The 14,789-nt window shown below is 38.4% G+C and overlaps 1 protein-coding gene across 1 annotated transcript in view; it reads left to right on the forward strand.

Annotated features, from left to right (window-relative positions):
- Nucleotides 1-14,285, forward strand: part of LOC124276090 (putative uncharacterized protein DDB_G0290521) — a gene marked incomplete at its 3' end in the record, with an annotated part of 30,824 nt that extends 16,539 nt beyond the window's left edge. Inside the window, exons 20-28 of the mRNA XM_046711746.1 lie at nt 3,009-3,026; nt 3,771-3,788; nt 4,169-4,186; nt 6,049-6,066; nt 7,298-7,315; nt 8,772-8,789; nt 9,709-9,726; nt 13,730-13,747; nt 14,268-14,285. Of these exons, the coding sequence (XP_046567702.1) occupies nt 3,009-3,026; nt 3,771-3,788; nt 4,169-4,186; nt 6,049-6,066; nt 7,298-7,315; nt 8,772-8,789; nt 9,709-9,726; nt 13,730-13,747; nt 14,268-14,285 (162 nt within the window). The remainder of the gene's footprint in view (nt 1-3,008; nt 3,027-3,770; nt 3,789-4,168; nt 4,187-6,048; nt 6,067-7,297; nt 7,316-8,771; nt 8,790-9,708; nt 9,727-13,729; nt 13,748-14,267) is intronic.
- Nucleotides 14,286-14,789: the final 504 nt, after the last annotated feature.

Consider the following 14,789-nt stretch of genomic DNA (forward strand, 5'->3'; position numbering starts at 1 on the left):
TACCTTGGTGAATCAAATACATCATCAGGGGTTTGCAAGTCACATTGACTGAACAAGATGTAATCATCGAGCGATGGATCGTCGCTTGGGTCATTCTGGTTTTCAGCAAACAGGTCCCTGAAAGTTGTTAAACCAAGTCTCTGGAGATATATTACTAGTATCCCATGATGAAACCCCACCGGTTACAGGTTTCAGCTTGCGCCAGAACATTTAGGGTCACCATTGAATCATCTCAATTCAATTAATTGCTTATCGTCCTGGTTGCGCTTTTGGCTAGTCTTAAAAGCTGATTTGTATGCATTTCTACTTGTTACATAAGCGGCTAGGAGACGCCTTCGTCTTTTGCGTTTACGGAAATATGTTCAAGAAATGACAGTGCTGATTTTTAAAAGATCGACACGCATTTTTAAACCAATGAGATATACCTTGCTGCGTGACGTAACAACTCGCTTCCATACAAATCAGCTGGACTCAATAATACGTCAGCAAACATGTTAACCCCTTGTTCAATAATATCAAAAAAAGAAATATACGCTGCATCATTCAAAGAGTCAGATGAGAGCTTTCGAGCGTTGACACATAGATATCTTCTTTGAAATCGTGCTTCCACGTGTACTTTGGTGAAGCATGAATCAGAAGTAGCCGTGCTGTTATCAGAAATATTACTCGAACCTTTATTGGTAGGTAATGGAGAATATAATTGGCAGGTGTTAAGAATCAGTTTTGAAAGGATGTCGAAAGATAATATTTCTATAAATGGGTTCTGATCCAATGACATAATCAATAACGCTGCAAACCATTTTTACTAATAAAAGTAAAATCACCAACACCTTTATCGCTTCCACAGCGGCCATTGAATATGTGCAAATTATGGAGTCTACATAGCTCGATCAGGTATTTGCCAAATACATTTTACCTGTCACAAGAGAAACTGTCGTTCCTAAAATGATCAGATACGTAATCATTCATACTTCTTCAAAATCAGGTGCAATATACTGGAAGTTATCATCAGTGAAGTCATCTATTATGCCGGTTCTTCCATTAAAGTCCCCACATAGGACACTTTCATAATCTGATCATGTGGACGTAAAATCATTGTAATTATCAAACAGTAACAATATGCCGTTTTTACAAGTCTATATCTTTGTACCAGTTGAACCTCCCGGTTGAATGTATACAAAAAGTGAACAGCACATCTTTCCCCAAATGGAAACAACAAAGATTTGTCGAATAGCAGAAATATGCAAAGTTAGTGCTTTAAGAACATTCTTCACAACTTAACAAGATATAGATTCCATCGATTACCATATCTGCCTGATATCCTCCGCTGGCAGTTGATATCCTTTGTTTCTGAACAGCAAAACACTTGTGATTTTGGGAAAAGGTGAGAATAGTCGTCACTTGTCCATGTTTCTGATAGATGGAAAAATATCAAAAGTCTTAACAAAGTCAAGAAAACATATATCGTTTTCTTTATTTTTATACCAGAAATATTCCACATGGAGATATAAACGTGTTGTCGAGGTCCGTAGAGATTTCGTGTGTGTTTGGACGAGCTCTCGCTCGTGTCCCTATGGCCCTCTTAGAGGTGGTAACTGGGACCGTTCCTGTTAAAACGAACGGTTCGTCTACCGTTATCCTTTTCTCCATGCTGTTGGAGTTTCACGTGTGGAATGTCTACATATTGACGATTACGAGTTTTCCATTCTTGTAATCAGCTCCTCTACTACCGTTCGTTGATAGGTCACGAAGAGTTTCTCTCTGGTTCGCAGTGATCGCTTGTACGACAACAAGCTCTTCGATCTTTTAAATCCTCTCTTGTTGCGCCTGTCTTTGTCTCCGTGTTCCAGAATGAAACAATGATAGGTCTGGGTTTGAGTCAAGCTGTCACCACCTAATCTGTGCAGGATCTTTTATGTCGCTCGTTTGTATAGGTTAACGTCCATCGCCACACCCAGAGCTTTGTTCCGTCGAACCCCTTTGATTTTACTTCCTCGCTATAGGGATTCACCTCAACGCATCCTCTGAATGTCAAAGAGGATACCGATTATCTCTGCAGTTGTAGATCTCAATCTCTATTCACTTGTCAAGCTCCTCAACCTTTGACGAAATAGATAGAGCGTTGATCCTGTAGTTGTTCGTCTATAGCGTCCAAGTCTAAGCGTAGAACATGATGGTCATCATTAGGTTTTACAACATCATCTTTCTGTCCATTTATGACCGCAGAAACTGACTTCAGTGTTTTCCTGGACATTAGATCACTTCACACCCTAAGCTGACTTCACGCTTTGTTGTACTTCTTCCCTGACTAGTTGTTTTCTCTCGGTGAGGAGAACGGATATAACTTCCGACTTAGATCTTTCGAGAGGAACGTTGTCCTTGGTCCAGGATTGATTCAACATCACCACAACATAATGGTGGTTTGCCTGGATAATGGAAGTTGCAAAACCTGCATCGAGTAAGTCAGAGTGAGGGAACGTAACGGCAAAGTTAGGTGCCGAGTTCTGACTATGCAACATCGTGACTAATTCCAGCCCACGTGTAATTCCCAAACTACACTCCGAAAATATCGTGCGGTGAATGGATAAGTAGAAGACACGACACTAGTAGTAAGCTCACCATTTGGTAAAGTTTAGTTCTGTTGATGTACTCCATGTAGATTCCTGGGTCGTAATTAGTCGCCATCTTGTCTATTTGTCTAGGAACCGGGACGGTGGCACACCGTCCATCTCTCTTCTCCAAGTCTCAATGTCAATCATCATCTCTTCTACCACCTTTTAGCTCGGGACTAGTATTGGAATATGCTACTACGTATTGATTCAATTATCATGTGTATAGGGCACAACTTACATGTTTAGAAGTCAGTTTTCTGCGCTTTCAGTGCTGAAGTGAACACGTCCACCACACCCGGGACGGCATGCGCCACCGCAGTAGCCCTAGATCTTCTGAAACCGTTATGGATACCAACTATTGGCCTTAATATATCTGGCTGTTGCGTTCTTTCCTAGATCGGAGACCAACACAAGGTAAGAGTTTTCGTCCTCTATATTCCAACCTATACAGCAGTACTGTATGTCCAATAAAAGTGTACCGCTTATATACTAACTGCTAGATCATTTGCATCCTAGCCGAAGCATGATGAGTCCACAGACAATACCATTTGTTAAGTCAGTATGAGGGTCCAGGTCCTCGCATTAACAGGTTTTCCTTTGTCCAGAGATCAATAACCGAGAGAGGTCATTATTTTGCTTCGTTTGTTTATTATTTCACACCACCAGATGGGTCATTATAATTATTATTTCTTTACTAGTATCTGTAGTACATGTGACAGCCACTAATGTGGGCGGTGGGTAGCCTAATGGTTAAAGCGTTGCCTTCCGTCACGCCGAAGGCCCGCCTAACTCTCACATGGGTAGAATGCTGTGAGCCTCCGTTCCTGGTGTCCCCCGCCGTGATGTTGTTGGAATATTAAAGAGTTTAGAGATTTTATTAACACTATCAATCTTCACATGTAATGATACTAGAGAAATACAATTATAAAGACTCATTTGAAGCAACAACAACGCTAAATAATGACCTCTCCGATCTGAAAAGTCATTATTTATTGTTTGTTTATTGTTTAAACCACCAGAGGTAATTATAACTGTATTTTTTATTCAGTATCTAAAGTACATCTGACAGCCGTTAAAGTTGTAAATCTCTAAATCGTCTGAAACTGTTATGATACCAATTATTGGGCTAATAGTATGTACGTTTATGTTCTTTTCCAGATCGCAGACCAACACAAGGTAAGTGTTTTCGTCCTCTATCTTCCATCTATACATCAGTACTGTTTGTCTCACAAAAGTTATTTCTAGATACTAACTGCAAGATCATTTCCATCCTAGCCGAAACATGATCAGTCCACAGAGAGACACACATTTGTTAAGTCAGTTTGAGGGTCCAGGGTCTCGATTAACGGGTTTTCCCTGTCCAGATACACATCTGAAAAGTCATTATTTATTGTTTGTTTATTGTTTAAAACCACCAGAGGGGTCATTATAATTGTATTTCTTTACTAGTATCTAGTACATGTGACAGCTGTTAATGTTGTAAATCTCTAAATCTTCTGAAACTGTTATGATACCAATTACTGGGCTAATAGTATGTACGTTTATGGTCTTTCCAGATCGGAGACCAACACAAGGTAAGTGTTTTCGTCCTCTATGGTCCACATATACATCAGTACTGTTTGTCCACAGAAGTTAATTCTTAGATACTAACTGCAAGGTCATTTCCAACCTAGCCGAAGCATGATCAGTCCACAGACACACATTTGTTACGTCAGTATGAGGGTCCCAGGGTCTCCATTAACGGGTTTTCCCTGTCCAGATACACATCGGAGAGGTCATTATTTGCTTGTTTGTTTACTGTTTAACACTCACCAGATGGGTCATTATAATTGTATTTCTTTACTAGTATCTAGTACATGTGAGAGTTGTTAGTGTTGTAAATCTCTAAATCTTCATTTGAAACTGTTATGATACCAATTACTGGGCTAATAGTATGTACGTTTATGGTGTTTCCAGATCGGAGACCAACACAAGGTAAGTGTGCTTTTGTCCCATTAATCAGCCTCCTACATACAACACTCTTTAGTTCAGAAAAAGTTAATTCTTAGATACTAACTGCATGTCATTTCCATCCTAGCCGAAGCACCATAAGTCCACGAGAGACACATTTTGTATTTCAGAATATAGGGTCTATGGTCTCCATTAACGGGTTTTCCCTTGTCCAGATACACATGGGAGAGATCATTATTTGCCTGAACTGTTTAGGAGGCATTGTAGAGTTGTAAGCAAAAGGAATGTCAAGTGTTTATGGATGATCAACTTCTTTACTGTACACTGCGACGTTTCGGCATAGATGCTTATACCTTTTAAAGCATGATATATCATTATTTGCTTGTTTGTTTATTGTTTAATGCCACCAGAGGGTCATTGTAGTTATCTCTTCTTTATTTAGTTTGGGGTACGTCTGACAGTTTGTTAATGTAGTAAATCGCTAAATCTTCTAAACTGTTATGATACCAATTACTGGGCCTAATATATCTACGTTTATGTTCTTTCCAGATTGGAAACCAACACAAGGTAAGTGCTTTCGTCCTCTATTTTCCACCTATACGGCAGTACTGTTTGTCCACAAAAGTTAATTCTTAGATACTAACTGCAAGATCATTTCCATCCTAGCCGCAGCACCATAAGTCCACCGAGACACACATTTTGTATTTCAGAATATAGGGTCCAGGGTCTCCATTAACGGGTTTTCCCTGTCCAGATACACATGGAAGTGGTCATTATTTGCCTGAACTGTTTGAGAAGCATTCTAGAGTTGTAAGCAATAGGAATGTCAAGTGTTTATGGATGATCAACTTCTTTACTGTACAATTGCGACGTTTCGGTATAGATGCTTATACCTTTTTGAAGCATGATATATCATTATTTGCTTGTTTGTTTATTGTTTAATGCCACCAGAGGGGTCATTGTAGTTATCTCTTTCTATTTAGTTTGGGGTACGTCTGACAGTTTGTAATGTAGTAAATCTCTAAATCGTCTGAAACTGTTATGATACCAATTACTGGGCTAATAGTATGTACGTTTATGTTCTTTCCAGAACGCAGACCAACACAAGGTAAGTGTTTTCGTCCTCTATCTTCCATCTATACATCAGTACTGTTTGTCCACAAAAGTTATTTCTTAGATACTAACTGCAAGATCATTTCCATCCTAGCCGAAACATGATCAGTCCACAGAGAGACACATTTGTTAAGTCAGTTTGAGGGTCCAGGGTCTCGATTAACGGGTTTTCCCTGTCCAGATACACATCTGAAAAGTCATTATTTATTGTTTGTTTATTGTTTAAAACCACCAGAGGGGTCATTATAATTGTATTTCTTTACTAGTATCTAGTACATGTGACAGCTGTTAATGTTGTAAATCTCTAAATCTTCTGAAACTGTAATGATACCAATTACTGGGCTAATAGTATGTACGTTTATGCTCTTTCCAGAACGCAGACCAACACAAGGTAAGTGTTTTCGTCCTCTATCTTCCATCTATACATCAGTACTGTTTGTCCACAAAAGTTAATTCTTAGATACTAACTGGAAGGTCATTTCCATCCTAGTCGAAGCATGGTCAGTAGACAAAGGGACACACATTTATTACGTCAGTATGATGGTCCAGGGTCTCCATTAACGGGTTTTCCCTTTCCAGACACACATCGGAGAGGTCATTGTTTTGCTTGAACTGTTTAAGAAGCATTCTAGAAAGTTGTAAGCAATAGGAACGTCAAGTGTTTATGGATGATCAACTTCTTTATTGTACAGTTGCGACGTTTCGGTATAGATGCTTATTCTTTTCAAGCATGATACATAATTATTTGCTTGTTTGTATATTGTTTAATGCCACCAGAGGGGTCATTGTTGTTATGTTTTTCTATTTGGTTTGGGGTACGTCCGACAGTTTTAAAGTAGTAAATCTCTAAATTGTTATGATACCAATTATTGGGCTATGTAAGTCCTTTTGTCCTTTGTTCATGAAAGGTTATTCTTAGATTCTAACTGCAAGGTCATTTCCATCCTAGCCGAAGCATGATCAGTCCACAGAGAGAAACATTTGTTAAGTCAGTGTGAGGGTCCAGGGGCTCGATTAACGGGTTGTCCCTGTCCAGATACACATCGGAGAGGTCATTATTTGCTTGTTTGTTTATTGTTTAACACCTCCAGATGGGTCTTTATAATTGTATTTCTCTACTAGTATCTAGTACATGTGAGAGTTGTTAGTGTTGTAAATCTCTAAATCTTCTGAAACTGTTATGATACCAATTACTGGGCTAATAGTATGTACGTTTATGTTCTTTCCAGATCGGAGACCAACACAAGGTAAGTGTTTTCGTCCTCTATGTTCCACATATACATCAGTACTGTTTGTCTACAAAAGTTAATTCTTAGATACTAACTGCAAGGTCATTTCCAACCTAGCCGAAGCATGATCAGTCCACGGAGACACATTTGTTAAGTCAGTATGAGGGTCCAGGGTCTCGATTAACGGGTTTTCCTTGTCCAGATACACCGGAGAGGTCATTATTTGCTTGTTTGTTTACTGTTTAAAACCACCAGATGGGTCATTATAATTGTATTTCTTTACTAGTATCTAGTACATGTGAGAGTTGTTAGTGTTGTAAATCTCTAAATCTTCTGAAACTGTTATGATACCAATTACTGGGCTAATAGTATGTACGTTTATGTTCTTTCCAGATCGGAGACCAACACAAGGTATGTGCTTTTGTCCTTAATAATCAGCCTCTACATTAACACTCTTAGTTCAGAAAAGTTAATTCTTAGATACTAACTGCATGTCATTTCCATCCTAGCCGCAGCACCATAAGTCCACCGAGACACACATTTTGTATTTCAGAATATAGGGTCTATGGTCTCCATTAACGGGTTTTCCCTGTCCAGATACACATGGGAGAGATCATTATTTGCCTGAACTGTTTTGGAGGCATTCTAGAGTTGTAAGCAAAAGGAATGTCAAGTGTTTATGGATGATCAACTTCTTTACTGTACAATTGCGACGTTTCGGTATAGATGCTTATACCTTTTTGAAGCATGATATATCATTATTTGCTTGTTTGTTTATTGTTTAATGCCACCAGAGGGGTCATTGTAGTGATCTCTTTCTATTTAGTTTGGGGTACGTCTGACAGTTTGTAATGTAGTAAATCGCTAAATCTTCTAAACTGTTATGATACCAATTACTGGCCTAATATATCTACGTTTATGTTCTTTCCAGATTGGAAACCAACACAAGGTAAGTGCTTTCGTCCTCTATTTTCCACCTATACGGCAGTACTGTTTGTCCACAAAAGTTAATTCTTAGATACTAACTGCAAGATCATTTCCATCCTAGCCGCAGCACCATAAGTCCACCGAGACACACATTTTGTATTTCAGAATATAGGGTCCAGGGTCTCCATTAACGGGTTTTCCCTGTCCAGATACACATGGAAGTGGTCATTATTTGCCTGAACTGTTTGAGAAGCATTCTAGAGTTGTAAGCAATAGGAATGTCAAGTGTTTATGGATGATCAACTTCTTTACTGTACAATTGCGACGTTTCGGTATAGATGCTTATACCTTTTTGAAGCATGATATATCATTATTTGCTTGTTTGTTTATTGTTTAATGCCACCAGAGGGGTCATTGTAGTTATCTCTTTCTATTTAGTTTGGGGTACGTCTGACAGTTTGTAATGTAGTAAATCTCTAAATCGTCTGAAACTGTTATGATACCAATTACTGGGCTAATAGTATGTACGTTTATGTTCTTTCCAGAACGCAGACCAACACAAGGTAAGTGGTTTCGTCCCCTATGTTCCATCTATACATCAGTACTGTTTGTCTACACAAAAGTTAATTCTTAGATACTAACTGCAAGGTCATTTCCATCCTAGCCGAAGCATGATCAGTCCACAGAGACACATTTGTTACGTCAGTATGAGGGTCCAGGGTCTCGATTAACGGGTTTTCCTTGTCCAGATACACCGGAGAGGTCATTATTTGCTTGTTTGTTTACTGTTTAACACCACCAGATGGGTCATTATAATTGTATTTCTTTACTAGTATCTAGTACATGTGAGAGTTGTTAGTGTTGTAAATCTCTAAATCTTCTGAAACTGTTATGATACCAATTACTGGGCTAATAGTATGTACGTTTATGGTGTTTCCAGATCGGAGACCAACACAAGGTATGTGCTTTTGTCCTTAATAATCAGCCTCTACATTAACACTCTTAGTTCAGAAAAGTTAATTCTTAGATACTAACTGCATGTCATTTCCATCCTAGCCGCAGCACCATAAGTCCACCAGAGACACACATTTTGTATTTCAGAATATAGGGTCTATGGTCTCCATTAACGGGTTTTCCCTGTCCAGATACACATGGGAGATCATTATTTGCCTGAACTGTTTAGGAGGCATTCTAGAGTTGTAAGCAAAAGGAATGTCAAGTGTTTATGGATGATCAACTTCTTTACTGTACAATTGCGACGTTTCGGTATAGATGCTTATACCTTTTTGAAGCATGATATATCATTATTTGCTTGTTTGTTTATTGTTTAATGCCACCAGAGGGGGTCATTGTAGTGATCTCTTTCTATTTAGTTTGGGGTACGTCTGACAGTTTGTAATGTAGTAAATCTCTAAATCGTCTGAAACTGTTATGATACCAATTACTGGGCTAATAGTATGTACGTTTATGTTCTTTCCAGAACGCAGACCAACACAAGGTAAGTGGTTTCGTCCCCTATGTTCCATCTATACATCAGTACTGTTTGTCCACAAAAGTTAATTCTTAGATACTAACTGCAAGATCATTTCCATCCTAGCCGAAGCATGATCAGTCCACAGAGAGACACATTTGTTACGTCAGTGTGAGGGTCCAGGGTCTCGATTAACGGGTTTTCCCTGTCCAGATACACATCGGAGAGGTCATTATTTGCTTGTTTGTTTATTGTTTAACACCACCAGATGGGTCATTATAATTGTATTTCTTTACTAGTATCTAGTACATGTGACAGTTGTTAATGTTGTAAATCTCTAAATCTTCTGAAACTGTTATGATACCAATTACTGGGCTAATAGTATGTACGTTTATGATGTTTCCAGATCGGAGACCAACACAAGGTATGTGCTTTTGTCCTAATAATCAGCCTCTACATTAGCACTCTTAGTTCTGAAAAGTTAACTCTTAGATACTAACTGCAAGATCATTTCCATCCTAGTCGAAGCAGCACCATAAGTCCAACAGAGACACACATTTTGTTTTTCAGAATATAGGGTCTATGGTCTCCATTAACAGGTTTTCCCTGTCCAGATACACATGGGAGAGGTACATTTTTGCTTGAACTGTATAAGAGGTCCTAGAGGTCTCCATTAAGTGTTTATGGATGATTTCCCTGTCCAGATACACGGCATGATATATCATTTATTTGTTTGAACTGTTTAATGCCTCCAGAGGCATCTCTTTAGAGTTGTAAGCAAGTTTGTAAGTAGTAAATGTCAAATGTTTATGGATGATCAACTTCTTTATGTTCTTTGTACAATTGCGAGTGTTTTCGTCCTATATGATGCTATACATATACTGTTTTTTGAAGCATTCTTAGATATAACTGCAATCATTACCGAAGCATTTGCTTGTTTGTTCTATTAACGGGTTTTCCCTTTTAATGCCACCAGAGGGTCATTGTTGTTATGTTTGTTTATTTAGTGGGTTTATAATTGTATTTCACTAGTATCTGACAGTTTGTTAATGTTGTAAATCTCTAAATCTTCTGAAACTGTTATGATACCAATTATTGGGCTAATAGTATGTACGTTTATGTTCTTTCCAGAACGGAGACCAACACAAGGTAAGTGTTTTCGTCCTCTATGTTCCACCTATACATCAGTACTGTTTGTCCACAAAAAGTTAATTCTTAGATACTAACTGCAAGATCATTTCCATACTAGCCGAAACATGATCAGTCCACAGAGACACACCTTTTTACGTCAGTATGAGGGTCCAGGGATCTCGATTAACAGGTTTTCCCTGTCCAGATACACATCGGAGAGGTCATTATTTGCTTGTTTGTTTATTGTTTAAAACCACCAGATGGGTCTTTATAATTGTATTTCATTACTAGTATCTAGTACATAGAGATTATTAACGAGTGTCTGTCAGATACCATTTATCTTTAACGAGTTGTTTCAAAACGTATTTAACGAACGAAACGAGTTAAATACCTTTTGAAACAACGAGTTGTATGGATAAATGGTATCTGACAGACACGAGTACACAATCTGTTTCTTACACACCATATAAAATCGCACCATTTTATTGTGCGAATACATTCAAATTTCATATTTTCTCATCGTAGCTGCGCAATAATACACAACACAACGTTTATGTATGAGTGACGTCACCTGGCTTCCTAATCACTACTCATCCCCATGGTGACCTTCCACAAAAGGTTTCTGCCACCTCTTCGTATCATAAAGGCAATAGTGATAATGAAAAGTAGATAACATCACAGACAGTTCATTAAATACTGTAAAACGATGATGTTACCGTGCAAATGTGGATGATTTTAATTCTTGCAAGCAAAACATATTTTAACGTGTGACGTCATCGTTATCGCTTGGTGGTTGTCGTCATCGGAAGATGGTTTCGGATATCTCTGCACATTGGGGATCTGTACTTGTGTACCAGTTTCTGTTCAGTGTCCTCCCATCGACCAGAGCCAAAACAACTGAGTGTGTGTAATTAGGTGTAACCCGTGTGCTTGAAAGTGGCATTGCTGAGGTTACGTTCACTATCAATGGGGACTACTCTTCTTCGCCACAGCCTTCTCGTTTTCCCGATCCAGAAACTACCACTTGGAATGTAATGGAATTTACGGAGTTTTCTGTATGAAATGTGAGTTGATTACATCCTGTATGTTTATCAAGGCATAAACTTTTCATTATCATGCGTCGGAGGAATGTCTTGAGCAATGACTTTTGTGTAGATCAACCGTTCCTGTACATGTTCGATTGAATAGAAAAAGACGTGTGCCGCCATTTGCACTCATGAAACCTTGCAAAACGTTCCATGTTGTACGTTGTTTCAACGAGTGTGTTTTGGTTCTGATTGTCATGAGTGAATATGATAACATTGCAATCACATAGTATCTCGGAGCTGGAAGTGGGTCTTCATCGTGTGTATCAGTGAAACATGTCATCTTGATCAATGCATCAAAGAAACAACGAGGCAAATCGATCTCACAATGGACAGGCACTGACGTTATCGTGTCAGGTATATTTGCAAGACGACACATGACACTTGTCGCATCTCTCCAGTAAAAGTACCAGTGTTGTACATTTTGAATTTCGAAGGAATCAAGGGCTTTATCTCTAACGGCGATTTTCACATAATTGTTTACACAGGTATCACTGATTGTTGGAGCCATTTTGAATTCATGACTAAGAATCAAAAGTTTTAATAAAAGGAATTAGAAAATAAATAGATTCGTGTGTTATATTTATTCTGCTTGTGACTCATTGTATAAATACATGTTTATGTTGCAATCGCGAAAATAACAGGTAGGTGTAAAGGGGTATTTTTGCACGAGTAGCAGATTTCTGTCTGATTGAAGCACGAGTAACTTATCAATGAATTTTAATCAGGAAAGTAGTCCGTCATAACCTGACCATAGGTCATCACCATGGAGTAGCCAATCACGGATTAGAAATCGATCTCACACATATGTGTGATACCAGTTTTCTCACATGGGTTTCTCACCACGGGTGTGTAAGAAATGTCACAGTTGTTAATGTTGTAAATCTCTAAATCTTCTGAAACTGTTATGATACCAATTACTGGGCTAATAGTATGTACGTTTATGTTCTTTCCAGAACGCAGACCAACACAAGGTAAGTGTTTTCGTCCTCTATGTTCCATCTATACATCAGTACTGTTTGTCCACAAAAGTTAATTCTTAGATACTAACTGGAAGGTCATTTCCATCCTAGCCGAAGCATGATCAGTCGACAAAGGGACACACATTTGTTAAGTCAGTATGAGGGTCCAGGGTCTCGATTAACGGGTTTTCCCTTTCCAGACACACATCTGAGAGGTCATTATTTGCTTGAACTGTTTAAGAAGCATTCTAGAAGTTGTAAGCAATAGGAACGTCAAGTGTTTATGGATGATCAACTTCTGTATTGCACAGTTGCGACGTTTCGGTATAGATGCTTATTCCTTTTTGAAGCATGATACATAATTATTTGCTTGTTTGTATATTGTTTAATGCCACCAGAGGGGTCATTGTTGTTATGTTTTTTCTATTTGGTTTGGGGTACGTCTGACAGTTTTTAAAGTAGCAAATCGTCTGAAACTGTTATGATACCAATTATTGAGCTAGGTAAGTCCTTTTGTCCTTTGTTCTTAAAGGTAATTCTTAGATACTAACTGCAAGATCTTTTCCATCCCTAGCCGAAGCATGATCAGTCCACAGAGACACATTTGTTAAGTCAGTATGAGGGTCCAGGGTCTCAATTAACGGGTTTCCCTTTCCAGATACACATCGGAGAGGTCATTTATTTGCTTGTTTGTTTATTGTTTAAGACCACCAGATGGGTCTTTATAATTGTATTTCTTTACTAGTATCTAGTACATGTGACAGTTGTTAATGTTGTAAATCTCTAAATCTTCTGAAACTGTTATGATACCAATTCCTAGGCTAATAGTATGTACGTTTATGTTCTTTCCAGAACGCAGACCAACACAAGGTAAGTGTTTTCGTCCTCTATGTTCCACCTATACATCAGTACTGTTTGTCCACAAAAGTTAATTCTTAGATACTAACTGCAAGGTCATTTCCATCCTAGCCGAAGCATGATCAGTCCACAGAGAGACACATTTGTTAAGTCAGTATGAGGGTCCAAGGTCTCGATTAACGGGTTTTCCGTGTCCAGGTACACATCTGAGAGGTCATTATTTGCTTGTTTGTTTATTGTTCAACACTACCAGATGGGTCTTTATAATTGTATTTCTTTACTAGTATCTAGTACATGTGACAGTTGTTAAAGTTGTAAATCTCTAAATCTTCTGAAACTGTAATGATACCAATTACTGGGCTAATAGTATGTACGTTCATGGTGTTTCCAGATCGGAGACCAACACAAGGTATGTGCTTTTGCCCTAATAATCAGCCTCTACATTAGCACTCTTAGTTCAGAAAAGATAATTCTTAGATACTAACTGCATGTCATTTCCATCCTAGCCGCAGCACCAAAAGTCCACAGAGACACACATTTTGTATTTCAGAATATAGGGTCCATGGTCTCTATTAACGGGTTTTCCCTTTCCAGATACACATGGGAGAGATCATTATTTGCCTGAACTGTTTAGGAGGCATTCTAGAGTTGTAAGCAATACAAGGAATGTCAAGTGTTTATGGATGATCAACTTCTTTACTGTACAATTGCAACGTTTCGGTATAGATGCTTATACCTTTTTGAAGCTTATGATATATCATTATTTGCTTGTTTGTTTATTGTTTAATGCCACCAGAGTATTGTAGTGATCCCTTTCTATTTAGTTTGGGGTGTCTGACAGTTTTAATGTAGTAAATCTCTAAATCTTCTGAAACTGTTATGATACCAAATTATTGGGCTAATAGTATGTACGTTTATGTTCTTTCCAGATTGGAGACCAACACAAGGTAAGAGTTTCGTCCCTCTATGTTCCACCTATACATCAGTACTGTTTTGTCCACAAAAGTTAATTCTTAAATACTAACTGCAAGGTCATTTCCATCCTAGCCGAAGCATGATCAGTCCACAGAGAGACACATTTGTTAAGTCAGAATATAGGGTCCAGGGTGTCGATTAACGGGTTTTCCCTTCCAGATACACATCGGAGAGGTCATTGTTTGCTGTAGAACTTTCGTTTTAAGAGGCATTGTAGAGCTGTAAGCAATAGGAATGTCAAGTGTTTATGGATGATCAGCTCTCTTTACTGTATAACTATGACGTTCTCGTACATAGATGCTATACCTTTTGAAGCATGATATATCACATTGCTTCTTTACTTGTTTATTGTTTAATGCCACCAGAGGGGTCATTGTAGTGATCCCTTTCTATTTAGTTTGGGGTAATGTCTGACAGTTTTAATGTAGTAACTCTCTAAATCTTCTGAAACTGTTATGATACCCAACCTCATTGGG

This window comes from Haliotis rubra, unplaced genomic scaffold (assembly GCF_003918875.1).
Source record: "Haliotis rubra isolate DU_JTF1 unplaced genomic scaffold, ASM391887v1 Scf2053, whole genome shotgun sequence".
Lineage (NCBI taxonomy): Eukaryota > Metazoa > Mollusca > Gastropoda > Lepetellida > Haliotidae > Haliotis > Haliotis rubra.